This window comes from Corvus kubaryi, unplaced genomic scaffold, assembly GCF_017639235.1.
Source record: "Corvus kubaryi isolate FWS band 111438036 unplaced genomic scaffold, C.kubaryi_AGA036_p1.0 37353, whole genome shotgun sequence".
Lineage (NCBI taxonomy): Eukaryota > Metazoa > Chordata > Aves > Passeriformes > Corvidae > Corvus > Corvus kubaryi.
Window position 1 is genome coordinate 6,333,498 of NW_024581115.1, and position 14,687 is coordinate 6,348,184.

The 14,687-nt window shown below is 43.7% G+C and overlaps 1 protein-coding gene across 1 annotated transcript in view; it reads right to left on the reverse strand.

Annotated features, from left to right (window-relative positions):
* Positions 1-13,936, reverse strand: part of LOC121666778 (myosin-13) — a 29,117-nt gene extending 15,181 nt beyond the window's left edge. Inside the window, exons 1-19 of the mRNA XM_042032741.1 lie at positions 13,900-13,936; positions 11,307-11,523; positions 11,069-11,212; positions 10,821-10,977; positions 10,233-10,260; positions 10,032-10,143; positions 7,212-7,304; positions 7,052-7,115; positions 6,865-6,963; positions 6,665-6,768; positions 6,316-6,454; positions 5,783-5,901; positions 5,533-5,682; positions 5,283-5,453; positions 4,632-4,941; positions 3,277-3,356; positions 2,639-2,726; positions 1,863-1,980; positions 395-518 (exon numbers count right to left, since the gene is read on the reverse strand). Coding sequence (XP_041888675.1) covers positions 395-518; positions 1,863-1,980; positions 2,639-2,726; positions 3,277-3,356; positions 4,632-4,941; positions 5,283-5,453; positions 5,533-5,682; positions 5,783-5,901; positions 6,316-6,454; positions 6,665-6,768; positions 6,865-6,963; positions 7,052-7,115; positions 7,212-7,304; positions 10,032-10,143; positions 10,233-10,260; positions 10,821-10,977; positions 11,069-11,212; positions 11,307-11,510 — 2,304 coding nt within the window. The 5' untranslated portion in view covers positions 11,511-11,523; positions 13,900-13,936. The remainder of the gene's footprint in view (positions 1-394; positions 519-1,862; positions 1,981-2,638; positions 2,727-3,276; positions 3,357-4,631; positions 4,942-5,282; positions 5,454-5,532; positions 5,683-5,782; positions 5,902-6,315; positions 6,455-6,664; positions 6,769-6,864; positions 6,964-7,051; positions 7,116-7,211; positions 7,305-10,031; positions 10,144-10,232; positions 10,261-10,820; positions 10,978-11,068; positions 11,213-11,306; positions 11,524-13,899) is intronic.
* Between the last annotated feature and the right edge of the window lie 751 nt (positions 13,937-14,687).

Consider the following 14,687-nt stretch of genomic DNA (forward strand, 5'->3'; position numbering starts at 1 on the left):
AGCAAGGACTGGGTTGTGCTGACCAAAGAACAGTGTCTCACCTAACACTGCTTTGGGTATGGAAGACACACTTGGTGTTCTTGAATCCCCTGAGTAGTAGGGGGACTTGTCTGAGCCCGTCCAGCCTCCACTGACATAAATACGTTCCACTGGCTTGAGAAAGAAGCAGCAGAAAATCTAGTTGCAGCCACACTGGGTCATTCTGATAACATGGTGTTCCCAGGGCTGGCAGTGCTGCCCCTCACACAAGAACCACACAAGTTCTCTGTAGTCCATCTTGCTAGTGGTGTACTTTGTTCATAATCATCATGAAGGCTGATTTAGTATGCAAGAAACACTTTCAACAAACAAAATATTTTGCTTAATTATACCTACTGTTCCACAAGGACTTTACCTTGGTGTGGCCAAATTTATATTGGTTGTGGTCCACATCAATGGAGGAAAGAAGCTTTTCTGAAGCCTTTTTGCTGTCAATGAATTGGCCTTCTGGAATGGCTGAGGCGTTAAGGATCTTGTACCTGTGGTAAGACAGGTTGCAAGAACTGGTTGCAAAGAGGATGAGGAAAACAGGATCCACTGTATGTCATAAAAATACATGAAAACTGAGCTGCCTAAAAGCAGCTGAATATGTCATCTAAAATCTAGACAGTGGTGCCTGGCTGAACAAAACATGATGAAAAGGGGACACATCTACTCTTAAGAGGAATCTGTTGGTTGTGTAACAACACAGTGTGCTGCTATGTACAAATCTAAGGCACATACTTCAAGAGTGTCTGCAGATCCAGAAATTAGGAAGAGCATAGAACATGTCAACTTCCTCTCAACTTGTTTCATTGATCAGAGGAATGCTACTCAAATTAGAGTTGAAGGTTAATTAAAACTACTGACAAAGATCCACTATATTCCAAATGCAGATCTTGCACAGCTCAGTCTCTACAAGTTGTACCACTGAATGCTTGAGTGGATGGAAAATGACATGGTATTAATGTGTAAGTGCTAACAGAAATCTTATCATTTTGCTAAATGATTAAGGTAATCCTGTGTTGTGGACAGGACCATCTAATCCTTCTAAAGGGGTTTCTTCTGATACAGCAATGTGGATGTGTGACTGTACACTGGAGTACTTCTTATTCTCAAGTCTACCTTGAAAAAGAGTATGTAAAATCATGACAGTGATAATTGTCTCTATTTTTGGCTTCCATTATCATTCCTAAAGCACTCTGTGGTTCTGGACCATGGTCATTATGGACGGATTCTTTAATCTGTCACTTCAAATTAAAATTTGACAATCGAGACTAGCTGATCCCTCACTGAACACCAGGTTGCAGGACATCTTCAGAGAGATCTTGAGTCCTTTTCACACCAGTGCAGCATGAGAGGTGCTACATGTAACTAGAACAGCAGATGGTTCTGGTTTAGCACTCTGTGGCAACTGAGCCCACATGAACCAGTTCAGTTGTCTCCATTTTAAAGATGAAGAAATCAAGGCCAGAGACAGAGCACTGTGAGGAGGCTCATGTGGATTGACCTTGTATCTGTACTCTGGAAGGCTTCAAAGACTAGTCGACAATGGCACCTTATTCATTACACTGCAAGTGTTTTGCATCTCTTTGAATCATCAGGCATTGGCTTCTGTTTAGAAATTACACTGGTTCTGATATATCAAGAAATCTCTGGTCTGGTCAGAGAGGGAAACACTGGAGTGACCTCAAAACAGTATTAATGACTTGGTTCGCTCCAATGCCACTAATCTCGTCTGACTGGGAAAGTGTCTCTCCATGGTGTCACCAGACATGTCACCTGAGCTGTGTGTTTACTGAGGCCTTTTCTCAACAGACAGTAAGTAGTGACTGAGGACCTACCGTTGCTTAAAGTCTGCATAAAGGATTCTGCTTGGAAACCCCTTCCTGCAGATTCGGATGCCTTCCAGAACCCCATTGCACCGCAGCTGATGCATCACCAAGTAATGGTCCATTACACCTTAAACAAAATACATCCATCATGATTCTGTTTTTATTCCAAGGAATCTTCATATGTATTAGCATTCCAGAATGATCTCTTCTTTTTCTTTTTTTTTTTTTAAATTCAAGCAGCTCTTGATTAAAGATGCAGGAAGTGCAGACAGAACATGCCTTCAATTCATACAAGTTGTGGAGAGTTGCATCAGTGAGCTTTGCTAAGAATGCAAGGGCTAGCAGTGCTTGTGAAAAGGCATCAGGCCACATTTCTCAAAAAATGACAGGATGGTGCTTTAGGAGACCAACTGGAAAATCTCCAACAGCATCAGCCTCCTCACTGGATGTAGGCAAAGGTGGCACAGTGTAGTGCCATCCAGACAAGGGATTTTCTAATACTGTTACCCACAACAGACAATTATATCAGCTGTAATCAAGCATATTTTTATCACCTTCAGTTCTGAACACACATTAAGCAAGGATGGGTAACTTGTGGACCATGTAATGCCCAAAATTTTTCAGTCACAGTAGACGACACAAAAAAGTTCCCCTTGTTACTGTCTTGCAGGCCAACCCCCAAAAGGACTTCACATGCAGAGGGAGCTATTTGGGAAATCGGTGTGGAAGCTTAACAGGCCAGTTCCTGTCAGTCCCACGTCTTCAGAATATAATGATGGACTTACCAGGTGTCTTGCTCTCGTTGGGGATCAGGCAGCGCACAAAGTGAGGATGGGTGCTTCTCAGGTTAGTCATCAATTTGTTCAGGTTTTCCTGTGATAGAACGAAACAAGGGTTTCAACTTCAAGCTACAAAGCTTTTGCATTCCTATTTAATTTCAGGGAGTTACAGAATCACAGAATGGTTTGGCTTGGAAGAGGCCTTCGAAGGTCATCGAGCCCAGCATCACTGTCCTAGGCAGGGGCACCTTCCACTGTCCCAGGTTGCTCCAAGCCCCATCCAACCTGCCCATAAACACTTCCAGGGACAGGGCAACCGCATCTTCTCTGGGCAACTTGTGCCAGGGCCTCACCACCCTCAGAGTGAAAATTTTTTTTTCTTATATCCAATTAAGATCTACCCTCTTCCAGTTTAAAATCATTGCCTTTTGTCCTGTCACTACAGGCCCTGGTAAAAAGTCTTTTTCTGTCTTTCTGATAATCCCCCTTTTATATATCGAAAAACCAGAGTAAGGTTTCCCTGGAATCTTCTCTTCCCCACGCTGAGCAACCCCAACTCTCTCAGCTTTTTTTTATAGGACAGGTGTTCCAGCCCTCAGATCATTTTGTGGAAGCATGGCTCATATAAAAAGAAATTCACATACCCTGAACACAGCAGACACTGTCTGGAAAGAGCCCCCCTTCTTCTTAGCACCCTTCTTGCCACCACCACCACCACTATCACCTTGGAAGAAGTAGATGGGAGGTGAACAGTTAGAATAAGCAGTACATTTTGTAGGCCTCACCTTCCTTGCTTGGGCCATGGACCAATAAAATACTTAATTTTAGATACTGGCATGCAGCTCCCTGAGAGTTTAGTGAAGTGCTGCTGCGTAGTTGTTGATCAGAGGGCAGTGTGCTTGGTCTCAAATGCAAGACTCACGTTGCATTACGGTGTATGTGGCTTTGCTGGTATGGAAGGACATTTTGGCCTGGTGTAAGTTTCCTGATGGTGTACTCTGTGCTCCTGGTCACATATTGCTTTCACTATTACACAAAGCCCCATTTAAAAAACCAAAATTTTAAAAAACCAAAATTTAATTAGGTGGAAGACCACAAGAATGTGACTCAGACATCCATTTATCAGTGCAGGGAAGTCTTCTATTAAAAAAAAAAAAATCTCCTAATCCAGTATTTCAGGTGAATAATACAGCTCTATTCTGAGTTACGGCAGGATGCAAATTTTAGTCTCGGGAATACAAGTCCAAGCAGCTCAGTGTCTTTCCATATTTGCTACACCCGTGAACCCAATTAAATCGAGTCTCTTGAGCCTCAGACCCTGTGAACTGTAAGTCTGATGGACTTAACACCTTGTCTGTCATTGACTTGACTACTGCTGTACACTGCCTCTGCTTTTTCGCCCAGCATCCAGGCTACCAGAATATTGGGGTTTTTTGGTAGAAATCTGGGTGGCCATTTTTAGTAAGGCAGACCTACTGACTGTCTAACTTGATGGTCTTCACACACAAAAAAGGGCAAGAGATGGGACTGCGCTCTGATGCCCATAGAGGACTTCTAAATTTTTTCTCTGACTCTCTGTTTTTCTGTCGTAACACCAGGACTGCTCAGTTGGATATGAAATAGATCCATGGTATCCTTTTAGCTCTTCCAGTACCCCTCCAGAAACAAAACTCTGTCTACAAAGACTAAAATGCTTGCACTTTGCGCATTTATTTGGCCCTGTCTAGTGGCTGAGTAAACATGCAGGTGATTCACAACACAATCAGTCAGGAAACACACACCTCCTGTCACTTGGGTTTGGACTTGCTGTGCTTTACTTCTGTGCAGCACATAAATGTGGTGTTTCGAGCAGTTCTGCATGTTAGTGTCTTATTGTTGGCATATCTGGTTGCACACAAGGTCACCTTAGGGGTTGGTAGCCTTGAACCACAGAGAGGAGAAGCAGAAGTAGGTGTTAGTTGATTTTTCCCTTATTGGTTATCATCAAAAAAGCACTTACCTGTTTCTGCACTAGCGTAGTTAGAAAAAAGGAAGGACAACAGCTTCAAGGATGATTTCTGGTACAACCCCACAACAGTTTCATTCAGAGGGTCCTTGTTCTTGTCAAGCCAGCCAGAGATGTTGTAGTCCACTGTGCCAGCATAGTGCACCAGGGAGAAGTGGGCCTCAGCCTTGCCTTTGCCAGGCTTGGGCTTCTGGAAGCTGCTGGACTTGCCCAGGTGCTGGTCATAGAGCTTGTTCTTGAAAGAGGTGTCAGTTGCCTTGGGGAACATGCACTCCTCTTCCAGGATGGAGAAGATGCCCATGGGCTGGGAGAAATATGGATACATAAAGAAAGTAAGAGGTGGGGAGGGGAGCCATTACTGCACGGAATAAGACTTGAGGTTCACCTCACTGTTACAGGCAGTTGTTAAAGTCATCAGATTAATATTGTGTAGGCATTCTCCCTTCCACCCCAGCCATGTTGTTCAGGAAACCATTGTTTGTGCAGAGACAGCCCATTGTTCCAAAAGCTTTGGTTTTATAAGCTGCTTATTTTGATATGAGAAGGTAATTCAACAGTAATGTGTCATTTTATCAAGAACGAGTGAACTAAAATAAATGATCATAAAAGAAATGTGCTCTCCTACAATGAAAAGATTTCTTCTACCTTCTCAATGAGCTCAATGCAGGCAGCCAGGTCCATCCCAAAGTCAATGAACTCCCATTCAATTCCCTCCTTCTTGTACTCCTCCTGCTCCAGCACGAACATGTGGTGGTTGAAGAACTGTTGCAGTTTCTCATTGGTGAAGTTGATGCACAGCTGCTCCAGGCTGTTGAACTACAAATTCAAAATACAATAAAAATGCTGGTTAGTTTCAAGCAGTCCTCAGTGGGTAAGTGTTCCTATGGGAACTCACATCAAAGATCTCAAAGCCAGCAATGTCCAGGACACCAATGAAGTGCTGTCTGGGCTGCTTCGTATCCAGCTGCTGGTTGATGCGAAGAACCATCCACAGGAACATCTTCTCATAGACTGATTTAGCCAATGCACCCACTGAATTGTACACCTGTGAGAAGCACAGACATGGCAGTAACCAATGCTGAGTTAGCTTTAAAGTTGAAAGAACACTCTGAAGAAATTGAAAAGCTGATGAGCTGTTTATGTACCTGTTGGACATTTTGTCCTTTGGTTACATATTCATTCCCAACTTTCACCCTGGGATAGCATAAAGCCTTGAGCAAATCAGCAGAATTCAGACCCATCAAGTAGCCAGCTTTGTCAGCCACTAGGATCAGAGACAGCAAACGAGTTCAGTAGAGACAAAGAAAGGTGTCCTGGTCCTCTGGGATGTTTCTGTTACAAGGACCCTATTTTTAGTGCAACTCAAATGGATCTATTGTCAAGAGAAGCTCCTCTCCAGTCTCATGGAGAATATTCCCCCTGCTCCAAAGGCAATGTCTCAGCTGCAACACAATCCTGTGTCCGTGCCTGGAGGGCTCCAGCAACGCTTAAGTTTTATGTCTTTCTGTTTCCTTGTAGAGCATAAATTAAATCACTGACTTTGTGAAACTTGAAACGATCATTAAAAAAACTAGTTTCTGGAAAGGAAAATAATTTTCAAAGTGCTGGGCACTTTCTGGGGCGGGGTTGCTGCTCTCTGCTGGTGCAGCTCACAAGCAAACTCTGCAATCAGCCCTACCTTCTGTGCCGTCTGGCTCCGCCTGCTCCTCCCGCTGCTTCTGCTTGAATTTCATGTTCCCATAGTGCATGACAGCCCCTGTCAGCTTGTATATCCCCACCTTCTCATCAGGGCTGAAGCCCAGGATGTCCACAGCATTCTGCAGAGGCAACAGGCAAGTTGGGAAAGCACAAAGTTCTTCAGGCAAGCTGAAGCACAGGGGGCAGGTGGGGTTTCTGTCCCTGCCTGTGCTGTGTCAGCACCATCCCAGTCCCGTGGCACTGGGCAGCAGAGCCCGGTGCTGGGCCTGGCTGGCCAGACCTCCCTGGCTGCAGCTGGACTGGCTGCAGGGCTGCTCTGCTCTACTCACATCTGTTGCCAGCAGCTCCTCGCTGTCATCAATGCTGGCAACCGTGACTTCTCCTTGGCTCACATAGAGGAAGTCATAGGGGTTGGTGGAGATAAGGAGGAGATCTGCAGGTATATGGGTCCCCTTTAGTGGCACTGGGGCAGGCCACAGTGGGAAGAGAAAGCATTCACTGAGCCAAGCCCAGCACTGCTGGCACTCACCAATGAGCTCTGGCTTCTTGTTGGACATTATCTGGTAAAAAATATGATAGCTCCTTTCACTAGACAGCTGAAAGGTGACTCTGGATTTCTCCAGGAGATCTAACCAAAAGAGAGGTGCTGTTAGTCTCCTGATAAATTGAGCTTGCAAAAGCATGCATTCTGCTTGCACTGACTTGCTCCAACTCACAGGTTTCAATATCTGCAGAGGCCAGCTTGCCGGTAGGTCCAAAGTGAATCCGGATGAATTTTCCCTATCAAGGAGTGCAGATCAAACCATTGGTTATGAAAATCAATGAATGAGACTTGCATTAAATATCTTCATTCCAACAAATCTGAAATGAACTCACAAAGCGTGAGGAGTTGTCATTCCTCACAGTCTTGGCATTGCCAAAAGCCTCCAGCAGTGGGTTGGCCTGGATGATCTGGTCCTCCAGAGTTCCCTGGTTGCAGAAGAAAATGCTTCTTATCAAACTTTACTACTTAGCAAATAACAAATATTGCAAAAGGAATATTACAGATAATTTTTACATATCACATGTGATTTACACCTAAAAATTAACAGAGCTCTTAAGCACTCATCAGCCAGCACTCACGGATATGGCCAATGGTTTCAAAGGGAAGTGTGCTGAAAGACAGATCTGTCTTTTGCTTGCTTCTTGTATCTGATACCACATATTGGATATCACATACAAAGTCACTGCAGTGGAGTTCAGGGCTGTATGAGAGGTGTTTCCACATTCCTGTTCACAAAGGCCTTGGCAGCTAAGGAAAATGTGAGAATTCTGGACTTTTTTTTGAAGGTTGCTTGAGCCCACAACACACAGAGAGAAGTACAGACTTTGGTAGGAAACACCTACCAAGGGAGAATGTAAAATGTTGCAGTTGCATTCAAACAGCAGCAGCCTTTCAGGATGCAGGAATACAGCTCTCAGCATGCTTTGAAGACTGGGACATGGACAAAGCCTGATGCTCAAATACCAAGCTTAGATAAGCAGAGGACACAGACTCTTCGATTCTTTTTTTTCTTTTTTCGCTGCATTGTTGCAGAAGGAATGATCAACATGTAAAGTTTTGACACTGTCTTGTATCTCTCTTGGTAGGCACAAAAATATGGAAGAAGAAAAGCTTCTGTGACATGATGTCTCTCCTTTTTGGTGCAATACAGTCCAGGAAGCAGAGTCACTAGTGTGACTCTAGCAAAGTCATGACTGATCCTACATAATCAGGGCATGAATGTGTTGCCAGGGATAATTTCCAAGACAGATGGAAATCAAAGAATAAGGGAAAAAAAAAAGATAAATTGGTTTATATCAGATGAAAGGTGAGCGGCACTGTTTCAGTTGCTGCATCTTTGTGTGTGTAGTGCTCAGTGCAGCCTTGAGCATGTTGCAGGGGAGAGGGGCTGCCCTTCCCAGCACTGTCTGCAGATGGCACAGCAGGTTTAAATTAGTTTTTGTTAGTCCACCGTGGAGAGGGACCTCTAAAATTAAGGCAACATAGTACTGTATGGAGCTCTATATCGTTTTTTTAATAAAAAATCCTAAATCCATAGAACCATGCCCTCTCACATGTATCTTTCAGCTTTCTAAGTGATGGAGAGGAGAGGAGAGGAGAGGAGAGGAGAGGAGAGGAGAGGAGAGGAATGTGTGTCAGTGCAGCTGACTACACCAACACCAAGCCTCTTTTGAGTGCACTCTTTTGAGTGCACAGCTGTAACCAGGGAACTCAAACAGCACCACTGTACATGGATAACAATGTGGAAGAAGACATGGCAATTCTTTACACGAGTTCATTCTGGAGTCCTGTCTACAGGCTGGGTGACAAAGTGCTGGAGGCTGAGACCATATTTTGGGGAAATGCTGTTACATGTTTCCCTTATTCCTATACCATTGCCTGGCATCTGATTTCAGTTTGTATCTGCCATTGAATGCTGGGCTGAACAACCTGAGTGTTTCATTTAATGCCCTTATAAGGAGGAACATACTATTGTCACAAAGACTGAAATGCTAAAAAAATAGGGTATTCTGTGAATACTCAGAAGAGGGCAGAACAGATTACTGTCAGTCTGAGAGCCAGGTGATTTTCCCTCTATCACACATGGTCTGTACATGTCTCAGCTGTCTTGAAGCTTTTCTGAGATCAGTCCTGGCATAGTGAGCAGCTGATGAAAGCTGAGCCCAGGAGATTCTAACATGGTGCTGATGGAAAGAGTGCTTGTGATGAACTTGCCTTGGCCATAACAACCCATCAATCACAGACACCTGCCTCTGAGTGAAAGAATATTCAGCCTTGGAATCTCCTTAAGCTCCACTATGCCCTTGGGTACTCAAATAACATGCTGACACGTCACACGCTTTGATGAGCATCTCACAGGCTGTGGTGGCACACACTTGTGCCACAAGGGTGTTTGTTGCTTGCTCTGTGCTGGGGAATGAAGCCTGTGCCTTGCAAATTCACCAGTGGGCTCAGATTGCAGCAGCTGTGCTGCTCAGCAAAGGGACATCGAGGCATGCACTTTCTTTTCTGCAAGGATCCTTTCTGAGGTTACTTTTTGACTGCCAGGCAAGTGGTTCCAGCTGTCCCAAATCCATCCTTTCTCTCATGCTGTCCCTCAGGACTGTTCTGTTGACCACAGACAGACAAACCAGCCAGTGGAAACTACTGCCTGCTGCAATTGAAATGATGCTTAACTTCAGCACAGCCATTCTGGAGTCCAGAGTTCCTGCACTTCCACTGTCAATAGGAATGAACCAGGGACCAGGAATGGCACATCCATGTGCCAGTGGGAACTGACTGCTCTCTTTTCACGTGCAGCCACTCAGGTGCTGTGGATGTGGCTGATCTCAGAGGATGCTGATGAATAGGTACATAGATGGACAGTCAGCACAGAGAAAGCTGCTGTCTGACATTATGTTCCCCTCTCTGGTAAAGACTCCCCTGTGTAAATGGAGGTTTGGGCCTTTCCTACATTGACAAAATGGTCTTGGAGGCTGGGCAGCAGGGGTAAATGAGCACAGGTGTGCTTGTGTTGTGTATCCTGACTGCCTTCTCACCTGCACAACACTTTCTGCCTTTAGATGGTCCTGCAACCCCAAAATACACATTGGTACTTTCTCTTCAGCTAGCACAGTGTGGGCAAATACTAGAAGGGGGAGCTGACGTCATACTTGCATTTTGCCAGGCTGTGGATCTTTCTTCTTTTCACCAGTGACTGCAATTGTTGCAAAGTACTGGATGACACGCTTTGTGTTCACAGTCTTCCCTGCACCAGATTCTCCGCTGTTGAAATAAAAATGTTAATCATTACAGGAAACAGGAAACATCATCACTTGCTGTCAGCTTTGTCACTCGTACCAAAACATACTCACGTGATAAGGATTGACTGGTTGTGTCGATCTGAAAAGAAAATCAGAGAAAGAGCTGTTCAAGTGAGATGTGGAGGGCATCAGTTCCTCAGACACAACTAACTGACTTCAAGGGAAAGAACTATATTATATCAATATTTATCACTTTCTTACAAGATAAGATAAATGATGTATTAACATACATTATTGTGAATCTGGACTTTTTTTTTTTTTGTACAGACAGGGATGAAATAGCACAAAATTTAACTTCAAGCATTGATTCTTTACAAGGCTTCCCACTTACTATGTGTTTTCTTTTATGTAGAGACCTTGGCTTAAATATTGTTTAACTGTAATCTGATTATTTGCTGTGTTTCTTTACCATTTCTTTAAATTCCTTACAAGGAGAGGGGGCACAGAACCATACAGCCAGCTACTTCATTATCTGATAGCCCAGACACCATCAAGATTTTCATGGTCTGATCTTGCGCTGTGCTCTAGGACCATGGGACCACTGAGTAGAACCTAAAATGCCTGAACTAGCAAGTGTTCCTTGACCAAAGAGCCAGCCTTACATATATCAGGGCTTTCCACTTTTGCCAAACGACTCACCAGTCAGCATGAACTGATAGGCGTTGTCAGAGATGGAGAAGATGTGTGGAGGGGCCTCCTGGCGCTTCTTGCCTCGGTAGCCAGTCACCACCTCCGGGTTGTACACCGGCAGCCACTTGTAGGGGTTGACGGTGACGCAGAAGAGACCCGAGTAGGTCTGCAAGGAAGGGACACAGCACGTTGGCTTCCCCTGAGCCTGGCCCAGCACTTCCTGCCGCTGCCCAAAGGAAGCTGCTGCTGCCACTTACGTAGATCATCCAGGCTGCGTAACGCTCTTTGAGGTTGTACAGCACAGCGGGTTCGTGGAGGTGGGTCATCATGGCCATGTCCTCGATTTTATCGTACTTGGGAGGGTTCATGGGAAAGACTTCATCGTCCTTTACAGTCACAGTCTAGCAAAAAAGGAAGGGAACAACAGGAGAAATCTAAAACAGGGAACTGCCTGACCTGGAGGATCACATAGGAGTAACAGTTGGTATCACTTACTGTGTCATCATGTTTTTTAACGGTGACTTTGCCACCTTCTTTGCTCTGTATGGTACCTTTCACGTACATTTGCTTATCATCTACTACAAAACAGGCTGACTTAGCATCAAATGGGCGATTCTGGGCTTCAATTCTCTCCTTCTCTGGCTTCCTTAAATAGGGAGCAGCTTCTCCAAAGATTGCCATCTCTGCATCTGAACTCATGCCTGCAGTTGCTCTGGAGGAATACAGAAAAGTTGCAGAAAGTCTGTGCATTTGTAATTTACATTTATCCAGACAGTGGTCATGCTCAATGACTAATAGGAAGAGGAGGACTAATCAGGCACTTAACTTCTGCCTCAATTTTAATTATCCACTGAAGAAGTGCTAATAAAGAAAGTTCCTTTTGTAAACAGAGATGTATGGTCTTTGGAGACATCCCCCTTAAATAGGCCTATGTGCCCAAATGAGAGCAAAGAGAATATCAAGTTACAAGTCTTCAAAAGCTGGTCCTGCTCTGTCTTCACCTGCTGTTCACTGACCTGCACAGCCACATCCTTCTCAAAGCCACATACACAAATCCACTGAGATCGTTTCATTGGACATCTAAAGATTTAGACAAAAGTAAGCTCTGTGAGTCATGTAGATTGGCTCCCATGTGTGATTTCCAGGTGGAGGTATGTTTAACACCCTCGGTTTTGATGTATTAACGCCAAACAGGGAAGGTTCAACTAGTAGTCTGGCTGTATCAAGCAATGGAACAAACTGTGAATGTCAGTCATCAACTCTCTAAAGCCAAACCTGTTTATTGTATGAGCCAAATACAAAACATCTTTTCAGTTATGTTGCAAAATTAGCCAATAAAGGAATATAATGTATATTACAGATAATAATTAAGACCATAATATTAGCTAAATAACATAGTATCTTGGTAAATAAGTATGTGATATAACATTTCAAAGAATTTCAATTATAGCTTGAACATATTATAGCTTGAACCTTTATAGAGTAATATTAGCTATGGATCATTAAAAGACAAATCATATGTACCAGATATTGTTAGGGGTTTGTCTAGTAGAGATATTGGAGAAAACTGATTTATGGTCTGTTTAAATTTGCATTTTTTAAAATATCTAGTAAAAATTCTTCAACACAAATAAGTGCTACTGCTTGCTATGGTCAAAAGAACTGTCATGGATAATTCAAGAGCATCTGGAAACAGCACAAGTAGAAATAATGTAGGCAGGAGCTAGCATAAACAGAATGTTCTTCCCCAGGCAGGCTAATATATAGGCTAGAAAAAAAATAATAAAAAACTTCTAAATTCCTGCTACTTCATGTGCTGTCTGATGCACTGTGAAGAGTAAAGAAGAGAAAGGGACAGAATTGAAAAAGCAAGATGTGTACATCCACGGTATCAAAGCACTGAAACAGTCAAAACAGAATGGTTTTATGTGCAAGAAAATGATGAAAGGAGTATGAAGGCATTTGTAAGGCTTCTCCTGGCCATTTTGTAGTAGAAGTGCTGATCTCTCTCAGCAAGAGCTATCTGCTATGGGATCTGCACCCTGCAGGACTTTGAGGGATGGCCTCACACAAGAGCTTTTAACAGCCAGGAATTTCAAAGCACAAAATCCAGAACCTTTAGCTTACTTAGAAACTATTCTGCGTATACAGAGCCCAGGGTTTTTGCCTCTGTGATCTTGCATCTGAAGGGCTTGAGGGAAGCAACAGAAAAGAAAGAGAGAAGCTATTTCAGAGTGTCCATGAAAAAGTGAAGCAGAACACCAGAAAATGCCATCAGAAAAGGGATATGAGAAAATTCCTCAAAGGGCACAGTCTGTTAAACTACTTAAAGTCTTTTGATAGGAAATTGTGTAAAATTCAGATCGCTACACATTCCTGAGCAGAGAAGGTGGCATTCTCTAGGAGCATACCCTGCACTTCCATCCCTTTCAGCTCCAGTTTCAGTGAGCAGCTTTTGGTTTTAGGATAGAAGACACATGTGTGGAAGGTTCCTTCTGTGCTCTGCTGCATGCTCCCAGTCACTAAGTCACTAACCTTCCCCAGAAAACCTAGAAGGGAGTGATGCACACAAGGTTACTCTTTGGACATAAACAGATCTGCCTATCAGGCAGGAGACAAGATCATTCTGAACTTTGTTTGGGTTTCAGTGCCTGTATGATAAACCACAGCCAGTAAATAATTTTCTAGACTTTCCCCCAGAGGAAACTGACACTTGACTATTACTTTGAGCCTCCTCTCCAAACACAACCTCAGGCTTCCAGCAACTGTGCAGATGGCAGGGGATGAATTTTAATAATCTACAAATCCCAGAATTTAAGGTTACACCATAAAAAGAGCCATTACTGTCTCTGTCTATCATGCCCTCTTGACTAAGTTTGAGCATCTATAATTTTCTTTCCTGATACATGGAGTATTCCTCCAAGAACTGTGACTATTGCTCATGTTGATGAAAATACAATATATCCTTTCCAGTGATGCTGGTTCTACATCACTGTCTTTTGCACCCGCCCTTGCCATTGTCTGGGTGAGCTTTACTTATTGCTCAGGATCAATTAGCAAAGGTATGTGTTATTTGTTACACCCCTACCTTCAGAGAGCCCACGAGGATATCTGTTTTCAGAACCTGTGTGAAATAGTTAAAGAAAGGACAGAGAGAGTTACATCAAAACCAGTCCATTGTCTTCAGCATATTTCATATCAAACATTCCTACACCCTGTGCAGTCTCTCCAGACAGCTGAACTGCACACAGTGCCTTACAGCTCCTGACCTAGAGCAAAATTCCACAGTGTCTTGTGCTCCTCCCCACATTCCTGTGAGCTGCTTGAAACAAATCTAATGTCAAGGAAAAAATTAGCTACTTTACACATATACTCCTAGTCAAATTCAACTGCCTTCAGAGTCTTCTGGTGCCTTTCATAGGACTTGGAGCGAGCAAAGTTGGTAGAAGGCCCTTCCAAGGACTGGCATCCTATGACTCCTCTGCTTCTGCTTGTGCACCACACTGGAGTGGTTTGGGTTGTATAACCTTGACTTTGCAAGTAAAGCATGAGCTGGAATGTTAGAGGTGGGAAATGAGAAGAAAACGCCCCTTTGTACTCCACCTTTCTGGGGAGGTGTGGAGATGTCATGGTCAGAGTAGGAAGCAAGAGGATGGCACTTACCGTGAGATGCTGAGGTAACAAATAATAAAGTTGCCTTCGGCTGCGGCTCTTTATACGTTACCTCCTGCCCACACAGCACTCGAGTGCTCTATTTTTGGTCAATAATAATTTACTCTTTAGTTGTAAACGTGTTGTAGCTCTGATCTCTCTGCTAATTACTCAGAGACAGGATTGGTTTAAGGTTGTATGGAGTCAGCTGCACTGACCTGTCCT